This window comes from Capra hircus, chromosome 29 (genome assembly GCF_001704415.2).
Source record: "Capra hircus breed San Clemente chromosome 29, ASM170441v1, whole genome shotgun sequence".
NCBI lineage: Eukaryota > Metazoa > Chordata > Mammalia > Artiodactyla > Bovidae > Capra > Capra hircus.
The window spans coordinates 24271405-24297093 of record NC_030836.1 but is presented as its reverse complement, the minus strand read 5'-3'; the positions used below and the strand labels follow the sequence as shown (position 1 = coordinate 24297093).

Below are 25689 nucleotides of genomic sequence, written 5' to 3'. Positions count from 1 at the left end.
AAGCCTCATCTATGTCTGTGAATAATTTCAATGCCAAATGACTCTACTTATTTTTTTTAATTTAATTTACTTTATTAACATTTTCTCCATCACTTCTGAAGACAAAGCAATAAACAAAACAAGAAACCAAATCCTGAATTGTCGAGTTTGCCAATTTCTGTGATGTAAAATATCCCACCATAGATGCTTTCGCGTTGTAAAAGCAGAACAAGGGGAAATGAGTCCTGTCTGGATTGCTGCTGCTGAGGAACGCAGCAAAGGGAACTGACATTTTTGAGCATTTCCTGTGCCTGGTGGCAGGCGAAAGGCACCAGGTCTCAGCTTATTTCATCCTGCGGAACTCCTTCCCACAAAGTCAGTGTGACCTTTACTTTTCACATCAGGAAACTTAAATGAGGTGGAGAGAGGTGGACTTACATGAGGTCAGACAGCTGGAGGAGCTGGGTTAATTATATTATAGAAGCAGCAGCAGAAATAATAGTAGTAGCAGTAATAGCAGCAGCTAACATTTGTATAGTACTTACTATATGAGCCAGGTGCTTTACTGAAATCTCCTCACTTAATCCTCAATGAGGTATGCTTGAGATATGCTTATTTTGCAGAGGAGGAAAGTAAGGTACAAAGATGCTAAATAAGCTGAGACTGGAACCCTGGTCTCCATAAACCATTTTTGTTCTTGTTTTCGAGAAAGCGCTAGCAAGCACTTTGTAGAATACAGAAGAATTAGATTATTAAGGAAAATGGTGGCCCTTCCTTTCCTAGAGATCTTTAGAATGAGACTTGTCCACATGTACAGAGTGTGTGAAAGGAATTTTCCTGGAGGTGTAGGGCAAGGGTACAGGGACCCATGAGCCCAGGTGGCACTCGTGGTAAAGAACCTGCCTGCCAATGCAGGTAGGTGACAGAGAGAAGGGTTCAGGTCAGAAAGATCCCCAGGACAAAGAAGTGGCAACCCACTCCAGTATTCTTGCCTGGAGAATCCCATGGACAGAGAAACCTGGCCAGCAGGCTACAGTTCACAGAGTCACAAAGAGTCAGACACGACTGAAATGCCTTTGGTCATTCATAGGGCAAGAGTGCAAGAACCCTTGAGCTCCCTTGGGACCTAGCCACATCTCTTCAATGCCAATGGGGCTGGCAGTGTTATTATCACTGGAGAAACAGATCTGCCCTTCTCTGGAGTGAATGACAGGTTAGAAAAGGCTCTCAAAGTCTAAATTTAGGCCGCAGAGTGTATTCATGGTATTCATGGTCACCAGGAAAAGATAGGTTTGACAGGTTGGCTGGAGGACAAAAGCCAGTCCTTGAAGAAATCAGTTCTCCTAAGTCAGGTTCAGTGTTTATCTCCATTGAGCCATGTGAGCCTGTGGATCGGTGGCTGCAGCAGGAGCGCTGGGTACCAAGAGGCAGCGCTGCCTCCTCGCTGGGGCTTCTGCCGGGGTCGTCTGCCCAATCAGCCAGCATTAGGGTAACTGCCTACTCCACCCAGCCCCGCACTTTGGATCTTGGCTTTGCAGTGCTATTGAGAATTTGTCGAAATGTTTTCTGTCCACAGAATGGGAGAAGAGCTTCATTGTGCTTTAACTCCTTGCTCTGGTCTTACGAGAATGTGTCGGTGCTGGCAGGAGGTGGTGGTGGTTTAGTCGCTCAGCCGTGTCCAACTCTTGCGATCCCATGGACTGTAGCCCGCCAGGCTCCTCTGTCCCTGGGATTCTTCAGGCAAGAATGCTGGAGTGGGTTACCATTTCCTTCTCCAAGGGCTCTTCCAGACCCAGGGATCGAACCCAGGCCTCCTGCATTGCAGGCAGATTCTTTGCCGCCTGAGCTACGAGGGAAGCCCAGAGGGAGGAAAGCAGAACGCAGATGTTTCAGAAATCTTAGTCTGTGTATTTCAAGCCTCACTCAGTTAATCTGCCTTCGCATTACTAGATAGGCCTCCTTATTTAAATGTGTATTAAAACGTTCAGTTTTCTTTCATAGTGACTTTTCCTTTTACTAAAGTTTGTGTGTCTGTCTTCACCTGTCTCGGTGTCTTTTGTATCTCACCTTTATTGTCCTTTCTTCAGCTATTTCTTGAGGTACAAAACCTTCCAGAGCTTTCCCTGCCCCCCTTGACAGCCAGCAGAGATTTCAGGGACACAAGCGAAGCATGCTTGCAAATCAGCACCTTCAGTGCTACGCATAGGACTCTGCTCCAACAAAGACAGAGGCTCAAATGAAAATCATTCACACCACACCATGTCCGCCGGGCAGCCAACACACTCTGGAAAAGAAGTTCAGCGCTGTGGAGATGACTAAATTTAGATTTGTGTATTTCTTTTTCTGCTGCTTGTGTCTTTGATCTCCTTGGCAGTTGAAAATTGAAGTTCCTCAGATCTTTTTTCCGCTGGTTATTTTCTAGATAAACCATTTGCACAGAGCTGTGTGTGTCTGCACATGCTTAATTTCCCTGGCATCTGATAAATGTTTTGAAATACAGTAATGCTGGAAGCTCTTTTCATTACCTTAAAGTGCTTTGCGTAAATAGAATTGATTCTTTTCCTCGACTGCTGTGGTGTTGCTGCTTTTTTTTTTTTTTTTGATGGATAAGATCACCCTAATTAGCTTACCTTCTTATCGCTTCCATCCTGTTCAGCCATCTTTTCTGCTCCTTCCTGCAGCGTTTGCTGGCAAATGAGATTTCATGGCCCCGCTTGGCTGCACAGGTGTCTGTGAGACCTCCCTAACTGTAGGATGGGAATTGGGAATCCCTGGTCTGTAAGAAGAGAGCTATGGGGTGGGGAGGAGTAAAGCAGAATGTGGGTTGGGTGCTGGAGATCTGAGGTCTCACCTTGGATCTGTCACTAAACTCTGTGAGCTCAGGCAAGTTACTTCCTCTCTGCCTAAACTCACCCCTAGAGTGAGAGAACTGAGCCACATGGCACCTGAGCTTCATTTCAGATCTGAACTTCTAGAGTGACCGCATTTAATCAGCTAGCCAACCCTGTGTAAGATTTGGAATCTGGTGATTGCAGATGAATTGCATGGAGGTAGGTGCTTGTTGAACTCAGCAAAGTCTGAACAGAATTCTCCAGGACTTAAAACAGATGAGCTGTGAGATCCTGGTGTGACTTGGAGCTCCCATGGGCTGGACATAATAATTTTTAAATGCTGAGCTTGTCAAAAAATTACATAAAATGCAAGCCACCAAAGGAGATTTCTGAACTGCGAAGCGGAGCTGGGTAACTTTCCATTGGTGTATCTGCATCCCTGCTTCCCAGAGCTTTTCCAGAAGCAGTGAAGGTGTCTGAGCTTCCCAGTCCCTGTAAGGATAAAGTTCAAACTCCGTTCCTGGGCTTACTGTGAGCCTCAGCTCCCGTTATTTACTGCCCCTTCATCCACACTGAACTGGTTGCCATTCTCTGAAAACGATCCTTTCTTGCTTTGCAGAGGCTGTTCCCTCCATCTTTGTCCCACACCCACAGCTTGGTTCTTATCCTTCAAGGCTCACATAAGTGTCACCTCTAGGAAGCCTTCCTTAACCACCCCAACTCCCAAGGCCAGATTTGCTGATCCTCCTATTTGCTTTCATAGTATCCTGGAACTCTGCCCTATCAGAGCAGTAAACACAGCATATTATACATGTCTGCTACTTGCCTGTCACCTCACCTGTACTCCAAGCATCTTGAGGGCCAGGCCTGACTTAGCATCATAACCTCTTGCCCAAATGAAAGACTGTCCAGCTAGGTAGATGAGTGCCAGCTCACCCAGCTCAGCTTGTTCGTGGAGCCAGAAATCACTCCCAAGGCTGCTCGTCTCCAAACCCCACCTCTTTTCTGCTCTAAGACTTCTCACCTTGACCCCCCTCTTCCCCTAGTTTTAAAGTCCACCTCTCTTGAGACATCTTCTGTGATCTCATAAGAAACAAATTGTGGAGAAAAAATGGAATCTGTCTCTCAGACGTTTGATTTAGAGCCTCACAAGACTCTGCCGCATGTGTAAGACTGGACCCGAGAAAACTTAACGTTGATTGACATGAACAGCACCGGGCCCACTGAGCTAACAGGGCTCAGTAATAGGCTTTTATCCCCCGCGAGTTTGCCATGACCTTCCCATCCCAGATGTGTTTGTGGGATAAGTGTATTAGGTACTTTTTTGATTGGTTGGTGTGTGTCTATGTACATGCGCATTTTGGATTCCACCACCAATTTTGATTGGTTGGTTGGAGTGTATGTGTGTGTGTTTGTGTGTGTGTGTGTACGTGCATTTTAGGTTCCAGCACCATTTTTGGTTGGTTGGTTAGGGGGGTATGTGTGTATGTTTATGTGCATTTTGGACTCCAGCACCATTTTTGGTTGGTTGGTTGGAATGTGTGTGTGTGTGTGTGTGTGTATGTGCATTTTGGACTCCAGCACCATTTTTGGTTGGTTGGTTAGGGGGGGTGTGTGTGTGTGTACGCACATTTTGGACTCCAGCGCCATTTTTGGTTGGTTGGTTGGAGAGTGTGTGTGTGTGTGTGTGTGTACGTGCATTTTGGACTCCAGCACCATTTTTGGTTGGTTGGTTGGTTGGGGTGTGTGTGGGGTGTGTGTGTGTACGCACATTTTGGACTCCAGCGCCATTTTTGGTTGGTTGGTTGGAGAGTGTGTGTGTGTGTGTGTGTGTACGCGCATTTTGGACTCCAGCGCCATTTTTGGTTGGTTGGTTGTGTGTGGGGTGTGTGTGTGTACACACATTTTGGACTCCAGCGCCATTTTTGGTTGGTTGGTTGGGTGTGTGTGTGTGTGTTCATGCATTTTGGACTCCAGCACCATTTTTGGTTGGTTGGTTGTGTGTGTGTACGCGCATTTTGGACTCCAGCAGCATTTTTGCTTGGTTGGTTGTGGGGGGGGTGTGTACACGCATTTTGGACTCCAGCAGCATTTTTGGCTGGTTGGTTGTGGGGGGTGGGTGTGTATGTTTTTGTGCATTTTGGACTCCAGCACCATTTTTGGTTGGTTGGTTGGAGTGTATGTGTGTGTGTGTGTGTGTGTGTGTATGTGCATTTTGGGTTCCAGCACCATATTTGGTTGGTTGGTTAGGGGGTGTGTGTGTGTGTTTATGTGCATTTTGGACTCCAGCACCATTTTGGTTGGTTGGTTGGAGTGTGTGGGGGGTGTGTGTATGTACGTGCATTTTGGACTCCAGCACCATTTTTGGTTGGTTGGTTGGGTGTGTGTGTGTGTGTGTGTATGCACATTTTGGATTCCAGCACCATTTTTGGTTGGTTGGTTGGGGTGTGTGTGTGTGTGTGTGTGTATGCACATTTTGGACTCCAGCACCATTTTTGGTTGGTTGGTTGGGGTGTGTGTGTGTATGCACATTTTGGACTCCAGCACCATTTTTGGTTGGTTGGTTGGGGGTGTGTGTGTGTGTGTGTATGCACATTTTGGATTCCAGCACCATTTTTGGTTGGTTGGTTTTGGGGGGGGGGTGTATGCGCATTTTGGACTCCAGCACCATTTTTGGTTGGTTGGTTGGGGGGTGTGTGTGTGTGTGTGTGTACATGCATTTTGGTTGGTTGGAGAGTGTGTGTGTGTGTGTGTGTGTACGTGCATTTTGGACACCAGCACCATTTTTGCTTGGTTGGTTGTTGGGGGGGGGCGGGGTGTGTAAGCGCATTTTGTACTGCAGCGCCATTTTTGGTTAGTTGGTTGTGTGGGTGTGTGTGTGTGTATGCACATTTTGGACTCCAGCGCCATTTTTGGTTGGTTGGTTGTGTGGGTGTGTGTGTACGTGCATTTTGGACTCCAGCACCATTTTTGCTTGGTTGGAGTGTATGTGTGTATGTGTGCGTGTACGCGCATTTTGGACTCCAGCAGCTTTATTTGTCTGTGTTGGGCTGCGCTGGGTCTTGGCTGCTGCGAGGGCTTTCTCTAGTTGCGGCGAGTGGGGACAGCTCTCGCGTGGTACGCGGGCTGCCCACTGCCGTGGCTTCTTTCGTTGTGGAGCACAGGCTGTCGGCCGTGTGGACTTCAGTAATCGTGGCGCACGGGCTTAGTTGCCCCAGAGTGTATCATTGGCAGGCAGATTCTTAACCACTGGCCCACCAGGGAAGTCCCTCCAGCAGCTTTGAATGCCCTTGGACTTTGTAGGAAGGGACCCAAGTATGTAATATGTGTGCAGCCGTGGCTCTTATCAGAACACAGACATACCTCTCATTACTGCTAATTGCAGTTCTCCGCGGAGTGATCTGGACTCAAACTTCCTGGTCTGTGACTAGTAACCTATGTTATAACATTGGCTACATACGATACATTACAGTATCTTCCAGGCAGCTGCTCTTTAGGTAAATTAATACCTGGGGCTCTTTTGCCTTTTCTAGGAATCTTTAAGTTCTGTAACAGGCTTTCATTTAAGGCTGTGCAAGGCTTATTTCACCAGATTGCTATTTGGAAGTTCTAACAAAACACCTTTATGAATAGCGGCTGTAATACCTTTAATCCTCTAAACTTCCTGATATTTTAAACTAAGTGGATTGCTAAGAATGAAACCAGGCTTTCCTGTCTCTCAGGTCTCTTCCTCTCCCCAGCTCTGCCTGCGCGTCTTCAGGACAGAGGTGCTGGGATGCAGATTCTTTCTTGTTATTAAGGCACTGAACTAGAAAAGACCAGGGAACACCATGCGGTTTCTCCAGACTCCAGGTTTTATAATTACCTGGCCTGGTCTACAGCTTTTTTAAAAAACACATTTGGGTGAGGTTTCTGTTTCTCATTAAAGATCAGGATTTTTTTTTTAATTAAAATTTTTTTCTTTCTTCCTTATTAAAAAATTAACATGTTTTATTATGGAAAAATAGAAAATACAGACAAGCAAACAGTAGTGGGGGAAGCGAAATGTCATCATAACGTGTGACCCAGTGAGAGGCAGCCTCAGCGCCTCGATGACGTCTAGACTTTTTTTCTGTGCGTGTAAGCAGCTTGCTCATCTTGTGCTGTGCTGGCCTTAGTCACTGCCATGTCTGACTCTGCGACCCCACGGACTGTAGCCCGCCATGGGATTCTCTAGGCAAGATACTGGAGTGTGTTGCCATGCTGGCCTCCAGGGGATCTTCCCAACCCAGGAATGGAACCCAGGTCTCCCTCATTGCATGTGGGTTCTTTACCATCTGAGCCACCAGGGAAGCCCTTATTCATCTTATTTTTGGGGAAAAAAAGAATTTTCTTGAGCACTTGCTATGAGCCGGGTGCCGTTCTATACTCTTTACTTATATTGATTCACTTAATTTGTACAGTAACTCTAGGAGTAGGAGTTACTTTGCTTAAGCTATATGTCCACTATATGTTGCTTAAGCAATATGTCCAAAGTCAGGGAGCTAGAAGTGGCCGGGGATTATAACTCTGCAGTTCTTAATTTTAACTGCTGTACTATATAACAACTAAAAAATGAAACAAGTTTTTATCTTCTACTTTTGTAGCTTGACCCCACCGTGTAAACATCTTTTTATATCAGGATCCATCAGCATCATTTTTGACAGCTTTCCATTCTATAGTGGAGCCATAATTAGATGAACTCTTTCCCCACTGAGGGTTTTTCAGGGTGTCCCACTCCTTTTGTCATCACAAAGAACAATGCAGAGGCCGTTCTTGGAGCTAAATGTTTGCATGCTACTGTGAGCTGCAAATAAAGACTGTATTCTATACTTTCCTTATAATTCTGACATTTGTGCGTGCAGATGACACTCTTGGGCATTGTGAGAAGAACATAGTCTTAAGTATGTTCTGGCTACTGGTGATGGGGCTGCCCTGAACCATTCACACACTTTTCGTCCCTGCATCCCATTGTTCCTGGTACCGTGTTTGGGAAAAGGTTGCCTGAAGAATGGAGTTTCTGTCTGGGTGCAGCTAGCTGTGTGCAGCTGAACCTGCAAATTTAGTGTCAGTCTGCACTGCACTCTGAATTGAATGAGAGTTTTTGTCTTTCTCTCTAAACTTTAGGAAAAGTACAGAAATGGGATCTCCTGTGATGCTACCTACCCTTGGAGCCAACTACTCCTATAGGAAGGGAAGGAGGAAGGGGAGAAAATACAGGGCCCATCGGTATAGGCTGTTGTCAGTGTACTTAACACTCAGTGGGCGAAGTGACTGTTGGTGATGAAGAAGATTGTCCCCAGTGTGCCAAGTACCAGGCTCAAGGCCAAAATTCAGAGGTGATGAGGGTGATTACAATCACAGCCTCTGCTTAATAGGGTCTTAGCAGCAGTGTGCCCTTGGGCAAGTTACTTACCCCACTGCTTCTCAACATCCTTATGTTATATTAGGGATAATAATTCCTAGTACATAGGAGATAATACCTACTGTATAGGGAATGTCAGAAGAATAAGATAAGATTGGAGAATTTAGCACCTAACTGCCATTATAAGAATTCAATAAACATGAGAGCTTAAAAAGAAATCCCAAGAAGGATACTGACTTAGGAATATGGCCGACCTGTTCTTTAGCACTGATTAGCTTTGAGACCTTCCATAGCTTATCTCCCGTTGCAGAGCTGTAGACCGTCTGTGAATTGAGGATAATTTAAAAAAAAAAAATCTATCTTACTAGACTATTCTGAGTTTTGATATCAACAGTGGACATCCGTGGCACACAGTTGGTTTTCAGTACCTGTAGCAAAATTTGTAAACACTTACTATGTGGCAGTAACTGTTTTATTTCTCTTCCTTCATTGAAAACAGTTTTCCTCTGAGAGACTGATGGTCAAGTGGAAAGAATGTAATTCTTAACCACTCTAACTTTTTAGCTACCCTCTCCGCTAGACAAATACCTAGAATGTGTTGGGCTCTTGGCCAAACTTTTTTTTTCCCTTTGACTTAGACAAGATTGTGGTTCAGAGATTGTGAACCTACTTTATACTCCCTATAAACTCAGAAGCGAAACAATGAAACACCAAACTAAGGGCCAGGACAGCTTTTCTTACAAGAGACTCAATGTTGTGAGAAAGGTTCTATGGGATGAGGTTTTTACAGCTTGAGGATAACACCTGACACCTAGCAAGTCTACAGTCCATTCAGGGGCTGTCCCCAGCAGGACACAGAGGGAGCACAAACCCAGAAGGCGAATGAATTTTCTCTTGCAGAGGGATTTCAGCAGAAGATCTAGCGGTGTAGACTTGCAAAGGTGTTCCTGCTTAGAGGGGTCTTAGAGAACATCTGGGGTGGCGGTCAGCTCACTGAACAGGCCAGCAATCTGAGAGCTTCCAGCAGGCAGTGATTGAGCTGCACTCAGCCCTGATTAGTGTCTTCTCTACTGCTCTGCGGGACGCCTCCAGCCTGAGAGCTGAGTGACCTGGGGCCAGAGGGAGAGCCTTGGGTGTGTGGAGTAACATAAGACTGGAGTCTCCCAACCAACCGCTGGCTTAAATCCCAGCTGCTCAAGGCTGCCCGTGATTAGCCCCTAGTGTTCCCTTTCCAGCTTCTTTCCCTGTCCCCGGCTCATTATCTCACCCTACACCGGACACACTCAAGGATGTCCTTGCAGCTGGAGCCATGTGTTAAAAAAAGGCCAGGGTGGCTTTGAAATATTTTGTTAATCCATCTTCATAGAGATAGATAATATCCCAGCTGAAAAATAAATATTTGAACTCTTGGAGTTTTCCCTATGCATCCAACCCCTTATGGCCAATGGTATTGTTTTCAATTTCCTTTAATGTTTTGTTTTTTAAAAGACCAAATTACCAAGTGGATTTGCTTCTTGGGTGTTTTTTCTTCTAGGTAACCGGATTTATTACCATGACCACAGATGCAGGAAGGCCTAACTGAATTATTCCCCAAACACCAGACGCACTAACCTTCCAGTCTGCCGTTACTCCTTATTGGCTGTGGGGACAATGATAGGAATCTTTGTGGCTGTTATTATTAGCCTGGGGTGTTTGGCATGGGGTTTTATGGGATGATCTCGATTTTATTATGTGGAAAGCTATAAATAGGCACAAATTTAAAATGTTGCACCAAATTGTCAACTGTTAGCATTGCACGGCATTCCTGTACAGGCGGCCTGGGCACAGATTTATTCTGACTTTATAAGCAGTAATCTCTTTCTCCTCTGATGTGCTCCACAGCTTACTATGCTTTTCTTTCATGTCATGTATTGTGGCTTGCAATTAAATGCATTTGTTTCTTTATTTGAATGTCTGAAATCCCCACAAATCCCACACGATAACCTCCATGAAGAAGAGAGGGAGACCATTTCTCTTTTGCATACTGCTGTTTCCCCAGCACAGTGCCTGATGCATAAAGGTCAGCATCCAGCCGATATTTTAAGGAGAATAGCTTAAATATCACTTGCAGAGATGCCTTTTCTGACCACTCTATTTAAAGGAAATGCCTCCGGTGACTCTCTTTCCCTATACCCTGTTTATTTATCTTATCACTTTTCCCATAGCATCCAGAACGACCTTCCTTGTAGAAACCATGATGTCATAGCATTTGGTAAAAGTCTAAATTGGGCCGAGCCCAACAATATTAGAAGCAGCTAAAGGACTCTAGGTAACCTGTTAACAGTGCCCCTGACCCACTGAATGTCGTGGTGGCATCTTGTGGCACAGTAACCTGGCAATGTTTGCTACTCTGAGCTCGTGGGTCATGGAAAATGGGCAGGATTTGTCCTCTGAGGCTCTGGGTCCCTTATAGTTTTTTGACTGTGAGCAAGACAACTAGGTTATCTGAGTTCCAGTTTGTTTTTCTATGACACAAAGATGAATGTATCCACCCAGTTGTGAGAATTGAGATGCATAGACAGTAAAGGGTATAAATCTGAATTGTTGTTTATCATTGAAAATAGCTTTGACCTCATGTGTCTTTTGTTGGAAATGCTGCCATTTGGGAGTTGGTTTGTTGTTGATTGGCACCCTGTTAGAAAAGGCATCTCTGATGTTGGATCGAGGATGAAAAGTCTAGGTTTATGATTTTAAGCCAAAGATGCTGGCACCTGGGGTCATGTTCTCTAGCCTCCCCTGTCCAAGGTTTTGTTAACAAGCCTGCAGTTTCAGATTCAGAATGGGAGGGAGGTAAACACAGATAACAGAGTGGATACTCTTCCTGGTGAATGAAGCCTTTTGTTTAGAGACAGAGGAGTGTGTGTGCTTTCACGTGTGAGGACCCACAAGTGTGAGCTCCAGACAAACCCCAAGAATTAGCCAATTGAAGGTAACAGAAATTGCCGCCCCTCAAGATAAAATATCCGACACTGAAATGTGGCTCATTCTGTCTTTATAGTAAGATTGAAGGACAGTATCACCTCCTCCCTGGAAAAGGAGAGTGGGACCCACTCTGTAAATGCAAAGAATAAGCCATAAGCCCCTCAGCAGGAAAGGGAGATTTTTCACTTATCAGATAGATTCTGAGCCCCAGCAAAGAACGGGGGAAATGGAGGAGTCAAGCCACACTGACAACATCTCCAGACTGACAGCATCTTCACCGATACGGCACCAGGATCACCTGTTACTGATGGGTAACATCTTTTCTTACCCTTGGCCCTGGGAGATCTCTCAGAAGGAAAGCAGACAGCACTCCTGCCCTCAAGGAGCTTACTGGCTTTTTTTTTTTTTTTTCTTTGAAAATAAACAAATAATGCACTGACTGGTTAAGTACCATGGGGTGTTATGGAAGGTAACTGGCCCAGAGTCTAGAGGGAATCCCTGAGAAGGTGACATCCCACCCACGACCTGAACCAGAAGAAGGAGACGAACGTGGGGAGATGTGGACGGAGAGCATCACAGGCAAGTGGAACTCAGCGCAGGGCCTATGAAACAGAAAGAGACCTAGTGTGTGCCAAGGCCCATGTGGGCCCTGTACTTGAACTTCATGAAGGAGAGGCGCAGAGTGGCAGAGGGAGTAGGCAGGCGTAGTCAGATTCCTTTTAGGCCGAAGGAACAAATTTGGATTTTATCCTAATGAATTTGGATTTTATTCTGGGTTTCCCCGGGTAGCTACTGGAGGGTTTTAGGCAGAAAGGCAACTTGACCCGATGTCTGTTTGAGTAAGATCACTGTCACTGCCGTGGGGGTGAGGGATCCTAGCAGAGCAAGAAGGAAGGCTGAGCAATCAAGGAGGTGGTTGTTGAAGGAGAGAGGCAATAGTGGCTTGGACCAAGTTTATCTTACTGTAGAGGCTGAAGAGTGATCAGGTTCAAGGTGTGTTGGAGATGTATAGGCAAAAGAACTTGCTAGGGGATTTTATAGGAGCTATGAAGGAAACACTGATTAATAGATGACTGATGGGTCAATGGTACATTGACTGGGAAGGGGAGGATTCCAATTTGGGAGTGGAATGCACACAAATTAGAAGTTGGAAACAATCGTTTTCTCTGAGATGCATTAGATTTGAGATGTGTTGTGTGCCCCCAAGGGGCTCAGGATAGAGAAGCAAACTTCAGAGTGGTCTGTGCCTAGTCTTTGAAGCTGTGCATGAGATCACCTAGGGAAAGGCTAGGTAGGAAAGAGCAGGGGACAAGAGACAGAGCCCGAGGGGTCTGGAGAGGAGGAGCTTGAGCAAAAGGACACAGAGGCACAGCCAGGGAGGGAGGAAGTAACCAGGTGCAGATGATGGCATGGAAACCTGTGAAGAGACCCATTCCAGAAGGAAGAAGCTGCCAAACCTGGCTATGTGCTGCTGAACGCTTAGGTAGCAGAAGGATCACTGGCAAAAATTAAACCATTGATGTTCTTGGGAGAAACAAAACAGTTTCAGTGGGGTGATGTGAACACAAGTCTGCCTGGCAGGGGGAGGAGACAGTGGACCATGGAAGCTGGAATGTAGACGGCTTCTTTGACGTGTTCTGCTGTGACATAGTCATGGAGGGGAATATGGACGTGGGGTTAAAGAAAATTTTATCTGATGAAATTGGTGATATATTTCCTTGGCCAGTTAGTAGGGAAGAGCTGGTAAAAAGGGCAAAAACTGATGATGTTGAAGAAGGAACAAAGTAGACTCGTTAGTATTATTTTAATAAAAGTATTTATAGAAATAAGTGAACGTCTTTTTTAGATTCATTTCAGTGGTTTTATGTATTCTGTAATTACCTGCCGTATTCTAAGAATGCAGTTTTATTCTGCTCTTTGATACCTGGGTAGAGTTGATCAGCTGCATTTTGGTTTAAAAAATAGCTCTGTAAGTTAACCTGAGAACCTTGACATCATTGATAACATTGTTTCTGTGGAGAAAAATGTTATGTGTCCTAGAAGGTCTTTGGAATCTGGCCTGTTTGGAAACCAGGGTCAGAAATGACAGGGGAAGACTGGCTGTTTGAAAAGAGCCAAAGGGCATCTGCTCCCACAGGGTTGGCTGACCTGCCTTCCTTTCTTTATCTCCTCCGATTGCCGGAACTCTTAGCTATAGTGTGTGCTGCCTTTCAGAGCATGGGAAAGCCCTACCTAAACCTTACCCTGCAGATGCAGAGAATTCAGAGCGTTTCATATTAAAGATGGGACCTTTTAACAGCAGGAACAGGACCGAGACCCTTTTAAACTGCATTGTCTCATGTAATAAAGTCACCCTTGAAAAAGTTGTGCATAATTGAGATTATATATTTAGTGCTGAAGGAGATTTATGGAAACTTGTACATGAGAGGAAGTTCCTTTATTCCCCTGCCAGTGCGTCCTTTCTCAGAGGAAAAGCCAAGATGCTTACAGCGACTTGCCAGGCTCTCCTCAGGGACCCTCCTCCCAAACCCTCTGACCTGACCTCCTTGGCTTCCTTTGCTTCCCTGCTCACTCTGCTCCTGCCACACGTGGTTCTTGAATGTGTAAGTTGTATCCTGTCTCAGGACCTTTGCGCTGACCTTTCCCTCTCTCGGAAGGCTCTTACCTCCAGATAGTCACCTAACCAGCTGTCCCACTTCTTTCAGATCTGCAGGACTCATCCGTTCAGGAGACCTTCCCTAGCTACCCTGTGTAAAATTTCAGACACGCTCCTTGACAAATCACAGCCTCTTTCCTACATTACTTTTTTCTCCTTAGCACTGATCACTATAGTGTACTCTACAATTTACGTTTTGTCTCATTGATTGTATAGTTCTACCACTGAACAGTAAGTTCCATTTGAGTAAGGAATATTTTGTCTATTTTGTTGGCTTGCATAGCAGGGGCTCGGTAATATCAGTTAAATAAATAAATCCCTTAGTTACCTTGGCAATTAATGTGGATGTTTACATATTATATTAGCTTATAACAAAGAACAACTGCAGCAAACAGTGGAGATTGTATATGTGTCTTTCTGTATGTATGTCTCCATATATGTAGTCTCATTCCACCTAAAGTAACCCAGAGGTCAGCCAGATTCTCAAATAAGTCATGTTGTAAAGATAAATTCAGTTTCAGAGACAGGGATGGTTTAAAGCATCTTTGTCAGCCAGAGTTTGGGTCCATCCTGACTTTGTCTCAGTAAATCTGGGCTACACTGCCCTCCCTTGAACCCACCCCTCAGCATCCCGGCCTCAGCCTTCCATTCGCCACTGCAGAGACAGGCTCTGGCCATAGGTTTTCACCTGGGGGAGGGCCCTAAGGGATGAGAGGTGAATGATTAACTTTGGTTGAGACTCCTTCAAGATTACAATCTCGGCTCCTGGACACACTTGCTTTTTCTTTCACCTGGGAAGCCCCACTAGACCCTCACTTCCTTTCTGAGCTGACCTTTTATTGTCTCCTTTTTGGGGTGGGGGTGGCTCTTCATTCCCCCTTTGAAAGGCTTTTGTTTGCTGAGCAAACGTTGACCACTCTGAGACCTTGCTCTCGGCCAGTTACTGCTTCCTTGCCTACCCTCTCCCCTCCCCAGACACACACACACAGAGAACCCCCTCCCCCCTCCCCACGTCCCCCAACCCTGAACTCTGATTGGAGAGGCAGCCCAGGCCAGGGGGAGAGTCTTTCTCTGGGAAAGCCTTTGAAAGCAGCCGGGAGCCAACTGGCAGGATATTTGGAGAGGGAATAGGGCTTTTGGAGAGCCTCTTAGTCCTTCATTTTAAAATAAAGACTTGTGGCTCTGACATTATTTTGCTTTTGAATTTTCACTAGTAAAACAGTTGTTCATTGTTCTCAGCATCTGTTTACATAGTTTCTCCTGAATTCCTTGATTACAGGTTTTAATAGGGATTAGTTGGTGCAACCCCTTCCTATCCCAGAACTGGGACTCTCTCCCATCCCACCTCCCCTCCCAGCTTGTATACCATAATGTTTAAAGTAGCCATGTATACACCGAGCTTCCTTTAAAAAAAAAAAAACAACAAAAATTAATGCTTATTTTTGTTGGCACTGCCTCAAAATTGACATCACCAGAAATAATTTGCGTCATTGTTAACTGTACAAATAGGTGTCTCTTCCTTTCCAGGTTCCGCAGTTATCTCTGTAGGCTAATCATTTCTATCAAATGCTCCGCATTCAGTTGTGGGTGGAAGTAGTTAAGAAATGTTACTGTCAGCGATTTCTGTGTCATTGTTAACAGCCACAGCATTGACCGAGAGACTCTTCCTGACATTTTGGCACAGTCCACGGGTGTTTAGAATATCCTTTCACATCTAGATTTTATTCAGGTTGACCAACTGTTCCTGGCTCCCTTGGGACTATGTGAGGGCCCTTCCACTAGGTGCTTTACGGTAACAGTTTCCAAGTTTGGTGTTAGCTTTTGCTTTGCTGAAACTTTTCACAGCTGACTTGATACCAGCACTCTGGGCTGACCCCTCGCTCCTTTGGCACTTTAGGGGTTAATTTTGTCCGTGGATCCGGTTTCTTTCCCGGGCAGGGGAATGGAGATCCCCTTGTAGTGGGTACTTTAGTAGCCGATTGCTGGTGCCTGGGATTCCCTGTCCCGGTGTGGGCTGGCTCGGCTGCCTGCCTGCCTGCCTGGCTGGCTGGCTGGCTGGCTGGCTGACGGAATTGCCATCGTGAGATTCATTCAGCTTCTTTGTCTGCTTTCTCCAAGGATCACAATGTAGAATGCTCTGGCCTAGGAACCTGACAAGGTAGGACGATATTCTGAAACTCCTAGGGCCTGGGGCATGGTGTGGTGCTCCTGCTGCCCTGGGTGGTACTAGAAAGCAGGGCAGAGCAGCCAGTGGCACAGCTGCCAAAATTGCCGTGGACTACGTAGTTGGTGGTGGGGGGTGGGTGGTCACGGGTCTGGAAACTCATCATCCTTTTCCTTCTCACCCTCATCCCTTTTTATTTTAACCCTGATAGTCCTAAAGGCAGCTAGAGCAAATGTCCTTGGTTCACCTGGACATTTGGGTAATGTCAGTATATTCCAGACCATCTTATCAAATGAGGCTGCTGAGACCAAAACACTGGCTCTCTTCGGTCCTTATTTCAGCTTTTAGGGGGAGACCTTTGAGCCTGGGGTGGGGTTGGGGAGCGGGAGAACTGGAGAGAGGCAACACTGGGACCCGGGCAAGGACTGCTGGTGGTGCAGAGGGCTCTGATTAAAATGACTTCAGTTGGTTTTGTTTGGAATCTAAGAAGCCGGGTGAACTTGTGGTTGTGTTTACTAATACTGCAAATTACCGGGTTTTGTTTTTTGTTTTAAATTCTGGAAACTAGGCTCCAGGAGAGATGGCATAGATTTAAGTAGGAGTCCTTTTCTTGTTTGTTAGGACTGCTCTAAAGCTCCCCAAAGAGGAACATTTCTATTTTTAAGACGGACAAGGGGGAGAGGAAACACTGTTCATTGCCACCTACTACTGGCCAGGCATCTAACAGACATTGTCTCATTTAATTTTTCTTGCGAAGCCAACAATATTATTTTTTATTTGAGGTGAGGCAGTGGGAGCCAGGAGAGGCTAAGGAATGCACTCAAGGTCACGCAGACACTAGGCAGAGCTGGGACTGGCCACCACTCTGCCTTCCTTGTTGGACTTGGCAGATGGCTCAGGATGGTTTTATCTGTAAGTTTAAATGTGGGTTCAGCTGGATGAAGGGCACTTTTTATTGTGGAGGACGCGCCAGCGTACACATGATACTTGCAAGCATGGCCTGCCTGGGCCTCTCCGATTCGGCTCATTTCTGGAGAGGGGTGGCATCAAAAAGAACTGCACTTTGGCAGCAAGACCTATCTGAGAGTTTGCTAATCTCTTTGAGGCTTTTGGACTCTAGATGAATCTGTGACTGGATTTGTTGCTCATTGGATCTGTACGTGGTTGAGGGAGGAGGTGGAAGCCCAAGTGAAAGTCAAACGTGGGAAGGTCAGTAGTCTGGAAGTTGGCCTGGGGCTGCTGGAGTCCTGGAGTCCCCACCCCGGTGTGTTAAGGCTGACCCAGGCTTGGCATTAGCTGCTCACATGTGTGCCTGGGGTGGCTAGTTTGCTAGGGTGGAACTGTTTTTGGGTCCCAGAGCTGATTCTGAGTGTTTGTTTCCTGACCTGGGCTTCCTTCCCTTCCCATCCCATTGGCCTGGAAAGGGTAGCTGAAGGGCAGGCCCCTAACAAGTTGCCCTGAGTGAAGCAATTGTTGTTCTATCCTGAGCATTCAGGTTTCCAAACACCTAAGATGTATTGGGAGGTGACTGGGAGTATATGTGGGTGGGTGGGTGGTGTTAATGGAAGTGTCGAGACCCCCACATCTTCCTCCACCAACAACTCTAGACCTAGGGCAGCCAGTCAATGCCCTGTCTGGGACTTCCTCCCTACCCCAGCTTTTCTATAATTACATGGAGAATACTTTGATTCCATTAAAACGTGTCCCGAGTTTTGGGAGGGCAGTTTGGAGGGAGAATGTGTGGCTGAGTCCCTTCGCTGTTCACTTGAAACTATAACAACTTTATTCATCAGCTATACTCCAAGACAAAATAACTTTTTTTTAAAAAAAAAAGGTGTCCTGGGCTTTTTGCATAGCAGTTGGGAGTTCTGAGTTCTTATTTGACTGTAATTCCTTGAGAGCCTCTTTGCCTCTTCTCTTACATAGAATGAGAGCTTGGGTTTTAGAACCATGCAGATCTAGCTTCAAATCCAGCTCTGTTTATTATCTCTGGCACCGTGGGCAGGTCACCATAGCCTCTGTAAGCCTCAGTTTTCACATCTGTAAAAGGGAACATTGATAGTTTGTACCTTATAGTCTAACAGAAGTGTGTGGGATAATGAATGTAAAGTGCTTTAGCAAAATCCCTGGAGCCCACTGTTACAGCTTTTCAGCTTGTGTTCGCCAGTATTTTCATGAGCTGTATGATAGGCTGAGCTGTGTATGATAGGCTGAGCTGTATATGATATGCTGAATTCTGTTGATGTTTACGGTACTCTTATCTTCTGGTAAACAGAACAGCAGAATGACTTTGCTGCAATCTTTGGCAAAAGCCAGGAGGCTGTGGACCAAGTGTCAGCAGCTCTCTCTGGTGGAGCCTTGGAGGAGCGAGGCCTTTGTGCAGCTGAGGCCAGCAGACATGCTGGTGCCTATGCTAACAATGAGGGTAGAGGGCATCCGGGCCAGAGCTCCGGGCTTGGTAGCTCAACCAGCCCCTGGAGCCAAAGGAGGAATTTCACGCTTACTCAGGGGACCACCCACTTGTTGAGGGAATGAGTTACCAAAATGGGACAAAGGTGCCGTGGGGTGAAACTCAACCCCTGACATTCTGAGTGCTACTAAATCCCCTCGGAGCCTTCTTTATGGGGTTCCTGTTTCCCTCTCTTTACCTCGAATGATTGGCCTTGCACCTGGCACCGTCTGTAGAAGCTGCTTCTCCCCCGGGACCCTGCCCACTTATGGCAGCGAGCTCTTGCACTAGAGCTTCATCATCTTTTTCATATTGTGGGCCTTTCTCTCCTTCCTGTGGTCTTTGCAAAGTCCCTGGATCCCGCCCTACAGCTGACAGGAGCTGGTTATCTCCTCCGTGCCTGGAGTTCTGGTTTGGTCCCCACGAAAGGCGTTAGGGGCCTGGGTGTTGATCAGCACCAGGTCATAGAGGAGGAAGTCTGGGTCTTCTGGAGGTGAAGATATTGACAAAGTAAATGGCAGGGCCAGGGTTCAAACTGAGATCTGTTAGATGGGCCAAAAAGTTCATTTGGGTTTTTCCAAAGCGTCTTACAGAACAACCCAAACTTCTTGGCCAGCCCAATATTTTGCTTTTTGTTTTCTTCAGAGCATGTGCTGCCTCCATCTAGAGCTTCAGAGGTTTACGGTACCCTGGCCCACTGCTGGATGAAACTTAATTTATTTGGATTAGCATCTAACTCCGTACTGGCTTGTCATTTGAACTCAGGTTCTGGGTTATTTAGTACTGCAACAGCAGACTGTGTAGGCTGATCGCAGGGGGAAAACCTAAAGGGTGACTTGCTTGCTCATAGCTTTTTTCAAGTAGCTCTCTTTTATTTACTTATTTTTGTTCATGTGGGAAACTTGAACGCCCTTCTAATACACATGACAAATGTTCATAAAAATGTGTCAGTGGAATAGATAAACAAGATGGTTGCGCATTCTTGGATCTGTATGTGAATCTCAGCTTCAACAGTTGCTAGTTGTATGACCTTTGGGCCTTTCTTTCCAAGGGTCAGTTGTCTCATCTCTCGAATGGGTATAGAATTAAGTCTCAATCTCATGGTACCCCGGAGAAAATATAGATAAGCCCTCAATACAAGTTATTATTTTTATCGTAGAGTTGGGCGGATTAAATGAAAGAATGCAAGTAATATAATTAGCACGGAGTCTGGCGCAGCTTTAAACTTCAATTAAAGTTGGCTCTTACCGTTCTCAGATAGGCAGCAAAAGGATTTTGCAGGAGTCCTGTTGTGTTCTTTGAAGGTGGATTTTCTTAATGGGCCCAGTAGTGGTTAGAGGAGGTGATGCTCCTGAGAAAAGCTCCTGGGGAGGAAATAGTTAACATACCTGTCTGGTGGGAAATGAAGGTAGCCAAACCCTTTCCCTTCCCCGGGGTTACTGCTAAGCCCTGGTTGGACTTGCTCACTCATCCACACCAAAGGATCTCATTCCGCTGGGCCCTGGGGTTTCACAGGAACAATTGCCTTGAACAATAGCCAGAAAACAAGTTCCACCAGTCTGGGCTTTTGCAAGTGAATGCAGCTGTCTGGCAGGGGGCACGGGGCCCTGGAAATGGGCTCTGCTGTGATTCAGGAGCAGAACTGGAAAAGTGAGCAGGTAAAGCCGCGACCGAGCCCTGGGTGGCTCTACAGCGTGAGTTTAGTCACCAGGATCGGGGCAGACAGGAGGGCGGGGGCGGGCTAAGACAGTTTCTGAGAATGGTTAGGGCCTTCTGGAGTAGACCCAGTCTTTGGGTGGGGGTTTTGGGTGGAGGGTGATTAAGATCCCTTGCTTAGTGAGGCTGCTTTTCAGGACCAGAATTACAGTACGACATCTCTTCTATTCTAACCTTCTGTGGTTTATTAGTGAGCAGGGAATGAATATTTCTCTACAAGCTGATTTTTTTTTTTTTTTACAACATCATTTAAGCATGTCTTTCTCTTGCATAAACAACATTATCTCACAGGGAGTCCATTTGGAAAGTCTAATGACCCTCCAGATCATTCAGTAACTCCTCTTCTCAGAGTCAGGAGTCTTTTGCTGAAAGCCAGGATTCCTCATGCCTGGGCGTGTAAATCCTAGTGGAAAAATCTGTTTAATCATCCTTCTAACCTTGGGGTTCGGCTTTGCCTTTTTACTTCATGGAAGATGAATTTGTAAATATAGTATCGCATGAATTCAGAGCCATTGCAGATTCCTGCTGTTGAGATGAAGTTGTAAATACAATACCCCATTAATTCAGAACCATTACTGATTCCTGATGTATCTACAGACTCCCCAGAAGAGCTTGATTTTAAAAATTTGTCCAGATTAGAGGTGATTTCTCAGGGGAGCCTGGTGAAAGCAGGTTCTATGGAATGCTAACTCCCCACAACAGTGAGGGAAACAGGGAGTGTGAGAGGCTGGAATAATTTACGATTCTTTCACCTGCGTTTTTCATAGCTGATAGCTTGTGTTTGGGCTGTTGAAATTGTGCTTTAAGAACTCTGAATGGCATTTGAATTCCTGACACAGTGATGTCAGCATCTCTTGTAAGACTCTGAAACTGGATCTCCTTGTTTTATTTTTGAATAGATTTTCTGATTACTTTTGAGCGCCTTGACTCTGGTTAAAATGCTGTGTCTTGGCCCACACAGGGTCTCTTTGATATTATGCTTGATTGCTGTCAGTCAGTGGAGGTTCTTTTAAGATGAGGCTGGTTAGCAGACAGAGATTTCGAAGCTGACCTATGTGTACTCTCTCTCTGATGAGTCTTTAGATGACTCCTAAACGGCATACATACCATGCCTGGTGCAGTGCCTGGCATTTGGTAAACACTGCCAGTGGAGACTTTATACTTTAGGTAAGATTGCATCTTATTCCTTTGTGGATACATAGTGTGGTCATGCAGAGCCTCTATTGTGGATTGGGTTGTAATGCCTCTGTATTATGGGGTCAATCAGGTAGCCTTGTTATTGTTCAGTTGCTCAGTCGTGTCCACTCTTTGCAACCTCTGTGCTTCACCATCTCCCGGAGCTTGCTCAAACTCAGGTAGCCTATCTGAGTACAAACGCTCAGGTGGGGGTGGTGTCAAATAAGAAAGCTCAGGTCTGTCCAAAGAGGGCAGTTACAACTCAGCACTAAGTAATCGTCTCCTGTATGTAAGATATCAACACCTATTCCAAATATTGAAAGGACTCAGCGTGAAGATTCTTCTTCAAAAAGAATCACTATGAGATGAAATCAGCAGTGAGGAAACCCAGAGACTAGAAAGTATGGTGACCTCTTTGGCAGCTTTTACTGAACGGAAGGAGATGCTCTGATCAGTGGGGACCTTCAGTGCCCTTTGCCTCTACTAGCTTTTCTCTGAGCTTAACCCCCCAGGATGCTGGTTAGAAAGCACCCTCTGGGATCGCTGTGTCCAGCTCCCTCACTGGAGACAGAGAACTGGAGAGTAAGTGAGGTGTCTGAAGTCTTCTGGGAGGTGGTTGTGGGGAGGGCTGGGGCCCAGGCCTGGCTCTCCTGGCTCCTTGCCTTTGCCACTTACAAGCCTTGACGGAGAGAGCGAGCCGCACAGCAAAGAGCTTCAGTGGGCCTTGGCTTTGGCACGCTGCCGACTGGTGCCTTATGCTGGCACTTGGTTGGTGGTTTGAGGGGCTGCTGAAATCTGTAGATGTGTCAGAAACCAGCGCAGTTTCCACTCTGTGTCCCTTGCTTACCTTCCTGTTTGACGTTTTCCTCGGTGCCTGAGCTCTGCCTTCTTGTCTGTCACGTCTACCGGCTTTGCGATCAAGGCTAGGGACCACTGAGTCATCACTGTATCCCTGATACCTTGCGTGGTGCCTGGCACGTAGAGGGTGCTGACTGACAGGGTGAGATGAACAAAATGAATTCAAGGTCCCTGGCTCCGGATTCAAAAACATGGGAGTTTAGGAGTCTTGAAGAAAAATAGCAAATATGTGATGGAATTCTTTCCACCCACCTATTGGCAAAAATAGGTGAAGGTCGTTTTCCAGTCTGATCACTTATACCTGCAGTCGTGCCATGTGACCACCACTGGAGGACTTTTCATTGAGGAGAGAAAAAAGTACGTGGCCGTGGTCTGGGTAGGAAATGATGCTTTTTGTTGATGGTTGTGAGAAGTCAACAGAAGCATCTTCTTGCCATTTCTCTAGATGTCCCAGCCAAAGAATTTATAGGGCGTAAACATCATACGCTGTTGTGGGAAAAAAAAAAAAGGGAAACCAGCCAGGCTGTGGGCCCTATGCTCTTTTAGTTTCCTGTTATAGAAACTGGGGAGGAGGAGGCCCTCAGGCTCTTCTGGTTGTTTCCCAAGGCTGTTGAACACAGTGCTGTTTCCACCAACACTTTTGGAGCAGTTTTGGCGTAGTCTTGGCAATCCTACAATATAGAGTGAAGGTGAAGTGGAACAGGAAAAACTGGGTAAAGAGGATAGATCTGTCTTGTGTTCATTTATTCTTCTGGTTATTCATATATAAAAATCATTCAGTCATTCACAAAACGAAATCTTCTTTAATGTTTTTCTCAATGTCTAAGGAACACTTTTGTACCCCAAAACAGCATCTTAGAATTAATTAGGTTTTACTATTCAATTTATTAAAGCTTTAATTTTAAACCTGTGTTTTCTTATAAATCTTATCTGTAAGTCAAGTATTTCGCATAAAGTAAGAATGTTTCCACCCATTATTTTGATTAGTACTTTATTAATTCAAACTTAACAAATTGTATTTGACTGATCAGTACTATTTGCGAATCTGGATAAATTTCCTGAAATATTTTAGATCACATTTGTAAACTTAACATACCTGGCTTCCTCAAGTTCTTCAAATGTAGGATTGGATAGACTTTAGTAGCCTAGCAAGCAAAATCTTTCTAAGCACTTAAACAACCTTTGCAAATCAAATAACTTATGACTTTTGTAACTTCAGTTTGTCCAAAACACTTCAATTCTTTGTACAGTCTGAATCCAGTTCCTAAATCTTTCATCTTAAAAATCTCAAATGAAAAATCAGTACTCATTTAGATTCGAAGCACAAGACATTTTTAGATTCTCTAACATGCCATATATTTTTTAAAATAGTATAAATTATATAGATTATCCCAATGATCATCAAGCTTTTACTCTATAAAATTAAGCATTAATATGAGGATGTATTTCATTATCTCCCTTCATCTTTTTAGACCATCCCAAGGATTTAAAATCACTTTACTCCCCACTGAGGGGAGGAAGTTCATCCTATCAAGTGGGCTCAAAACCCTCACGTTGTTTTTCACAGATTCAAGAGCAGGGTGCAGGAATGGCCAAACCATATTCCAGAATGATTGTTCTGGGGCCATGGCTGAGTGCACTGTAGTTCTTTCTGTCTCTCGAGCCTCTTCACTGGAATTTTGTGTCACCACACTGCCAAACCCAAATCCTCTGAGTTTCTTTCAAATTTCAGCCATAATCAGGTTTTGTAACCTCTTTCAACATTTATCGCCTGACTTGGGTCAACAGACTTGTACCCCGTCCCACGTTGTACCTAATTTCCTTTGCCGCTTGATTGGATTCAACTGACGTTCTTACTGCCTGAATGAATTCTACATGCTTCCCACATTTTTCCCATCTGCCTTTCAGCCGCATGTCTGGAGTCGTTTTACAAACAAATGGCAATCCCCCATTAGTTAGCACCAGTGTACCAAGTGACAAATCGTAAGCAAGCTAGTTTTGAGTAGAAGAAAGAAGTTTATTAGATCTCACTGTTTGGTCTCCCAGAGGTGGCTGCTGACTTCTGGCCTGGCTGGATGCAGGAGCTCACGTGATGTCACTGCTCTTGCTTCTGCTCCCCTGCCTCCCTGCTAGCTGCCTTCTCAAGCAGCCAAGGACGAAGGGCCCAGAGGCAGCTTTAGGCTTCTTTCGCTTTTCTTCCAGAGTGTGTGCCATTCTCAGCATCTCCTGTGTGGAGCGTGCTCTTTTAGGCAACGTTGAAGAGATCATGCCAGCACTTTAGAAGAACTTCACGGGCAACTTGAATCTCTGAAGGGGGCGTGTAGCATACCGTACATTCTCTTGTTGGGACCACATTGTTATCACAGAGCATCTTCTGGAGCTAGTTTTCCTTAGGATGCTTCTTGGAACTCCCTGACAGTGATCTTGGTGGCCCAGGACCATTTAGAATATCCTGAATTTTAGAGAAGGGACAGGTTGGAGCTAAGTGATTTTATATCTAGAGAGATTCACCAGTGTCCCCAAAGAGCCAGAAGTGAGGGAGACGTGGCTGGTTTTCTGAGCTCGGGGACAGCTGTTGTTTCTGGTGCACAGACCGCGCTGGGGACCCCAAGGCAGCTCGTGCTCAGCATAGACCTCTCTTGCCATTGCTCCTTCATCCTCCTTCTCAGTCTCCCCACTCCCACTTCTCTGTGGGGTAGATCCTTGATTTGCCCCTTCTGGGCTGACTCAGTTGCTAGGACCCCTACCAGCTCAGGGTGGCCCCATGATGCTCTTTGCACAGACATGGGAGAAGCATGTGTGTGAGAAGTGCCACGTGCCCCCCTGCAGCAGCATCTCAGTGTTCGGAGGGCACAGAGGAACAGCGGGTACAATTTCAAAGCAAGAAAATCCGGAGCTTGGGTGTGTGGGCGCCTGTTACTGACTCCCCTCCTTCCTCCTCTCCAGCCACGCTCCTCTCCTGCGTGTCTTCTCTCTTCATCCTTGGCTTATAGGAAGTTTCAGATACTTTCAGTGGCTAACCCCGGAGAGCAGAGGCAATGAAAGACTCGGGATTTTCTTCCCATTATGAGAGTGGTTGGAGTCCTTTTCCATCTGTGCTGTCACCCTTTTCCCAGCAGAGCCTTACACGGTTGCCAGCCTAGGTCATGTCATCCACATCCGTGTGTCACCCATAAAGCAACTGAGGCACAGAGGTTGTGACATGTCAGAGCACAAAGTGGGAGGGAACCGGGCTCAGAATCCGCTGCTGGGGCTGCCTTTGTGTCAGAACATGCCGCGCCTGTCCTGCATGTGAGTTCAGTCAGCAGGCGTTCAATAAATGCACACTGTATGCCTGGAGATGAGGGATGGGGAGGCTGGCATTGCTGCTGTACCGCTGCCCTGGAGGTGGTGGTGGGGAGGGTGGGCATTGGGGTCAGGGAGAGGTTCCTGGCCAGCCCTGCCCTGCATTTGCTGAGAGCCCTGGACGGCACTCTCAAAGCCTGTGCCCTCATTAGGAAGCATAGCCACCCGTGA

General features: G+C 45.9%; 1 protein-coding gene across 7 annotated transcripts in view; it reads left to right on the top strand.

The window, feature by feature from the left end:
- Positions 1-25689, top strand: part of NAV2 (neuron navigator 2) — a 427183-nt gene that overhangs the window by 320327 nt on the left and 81167 nt on the right. The window contains exon 1 of one of the 7 annotated variants that reach the window (XM_018043159.1): positions 15904-15968. The exons of the other annotated variants lie outside the window; for them this stretch is intronic. Within the exon in view, the coding sequence (XP_017898648.1) occupies positions 15943-15968 (26 nt within the window). The 5' untranslated portion in view covers positions 15904-15942. Of the gene's footprint in view, positions 1-15903; positions 15969-25689 lie in introns of those variants that run through there. 7 annotated transcript variants of the gene reach the window in all.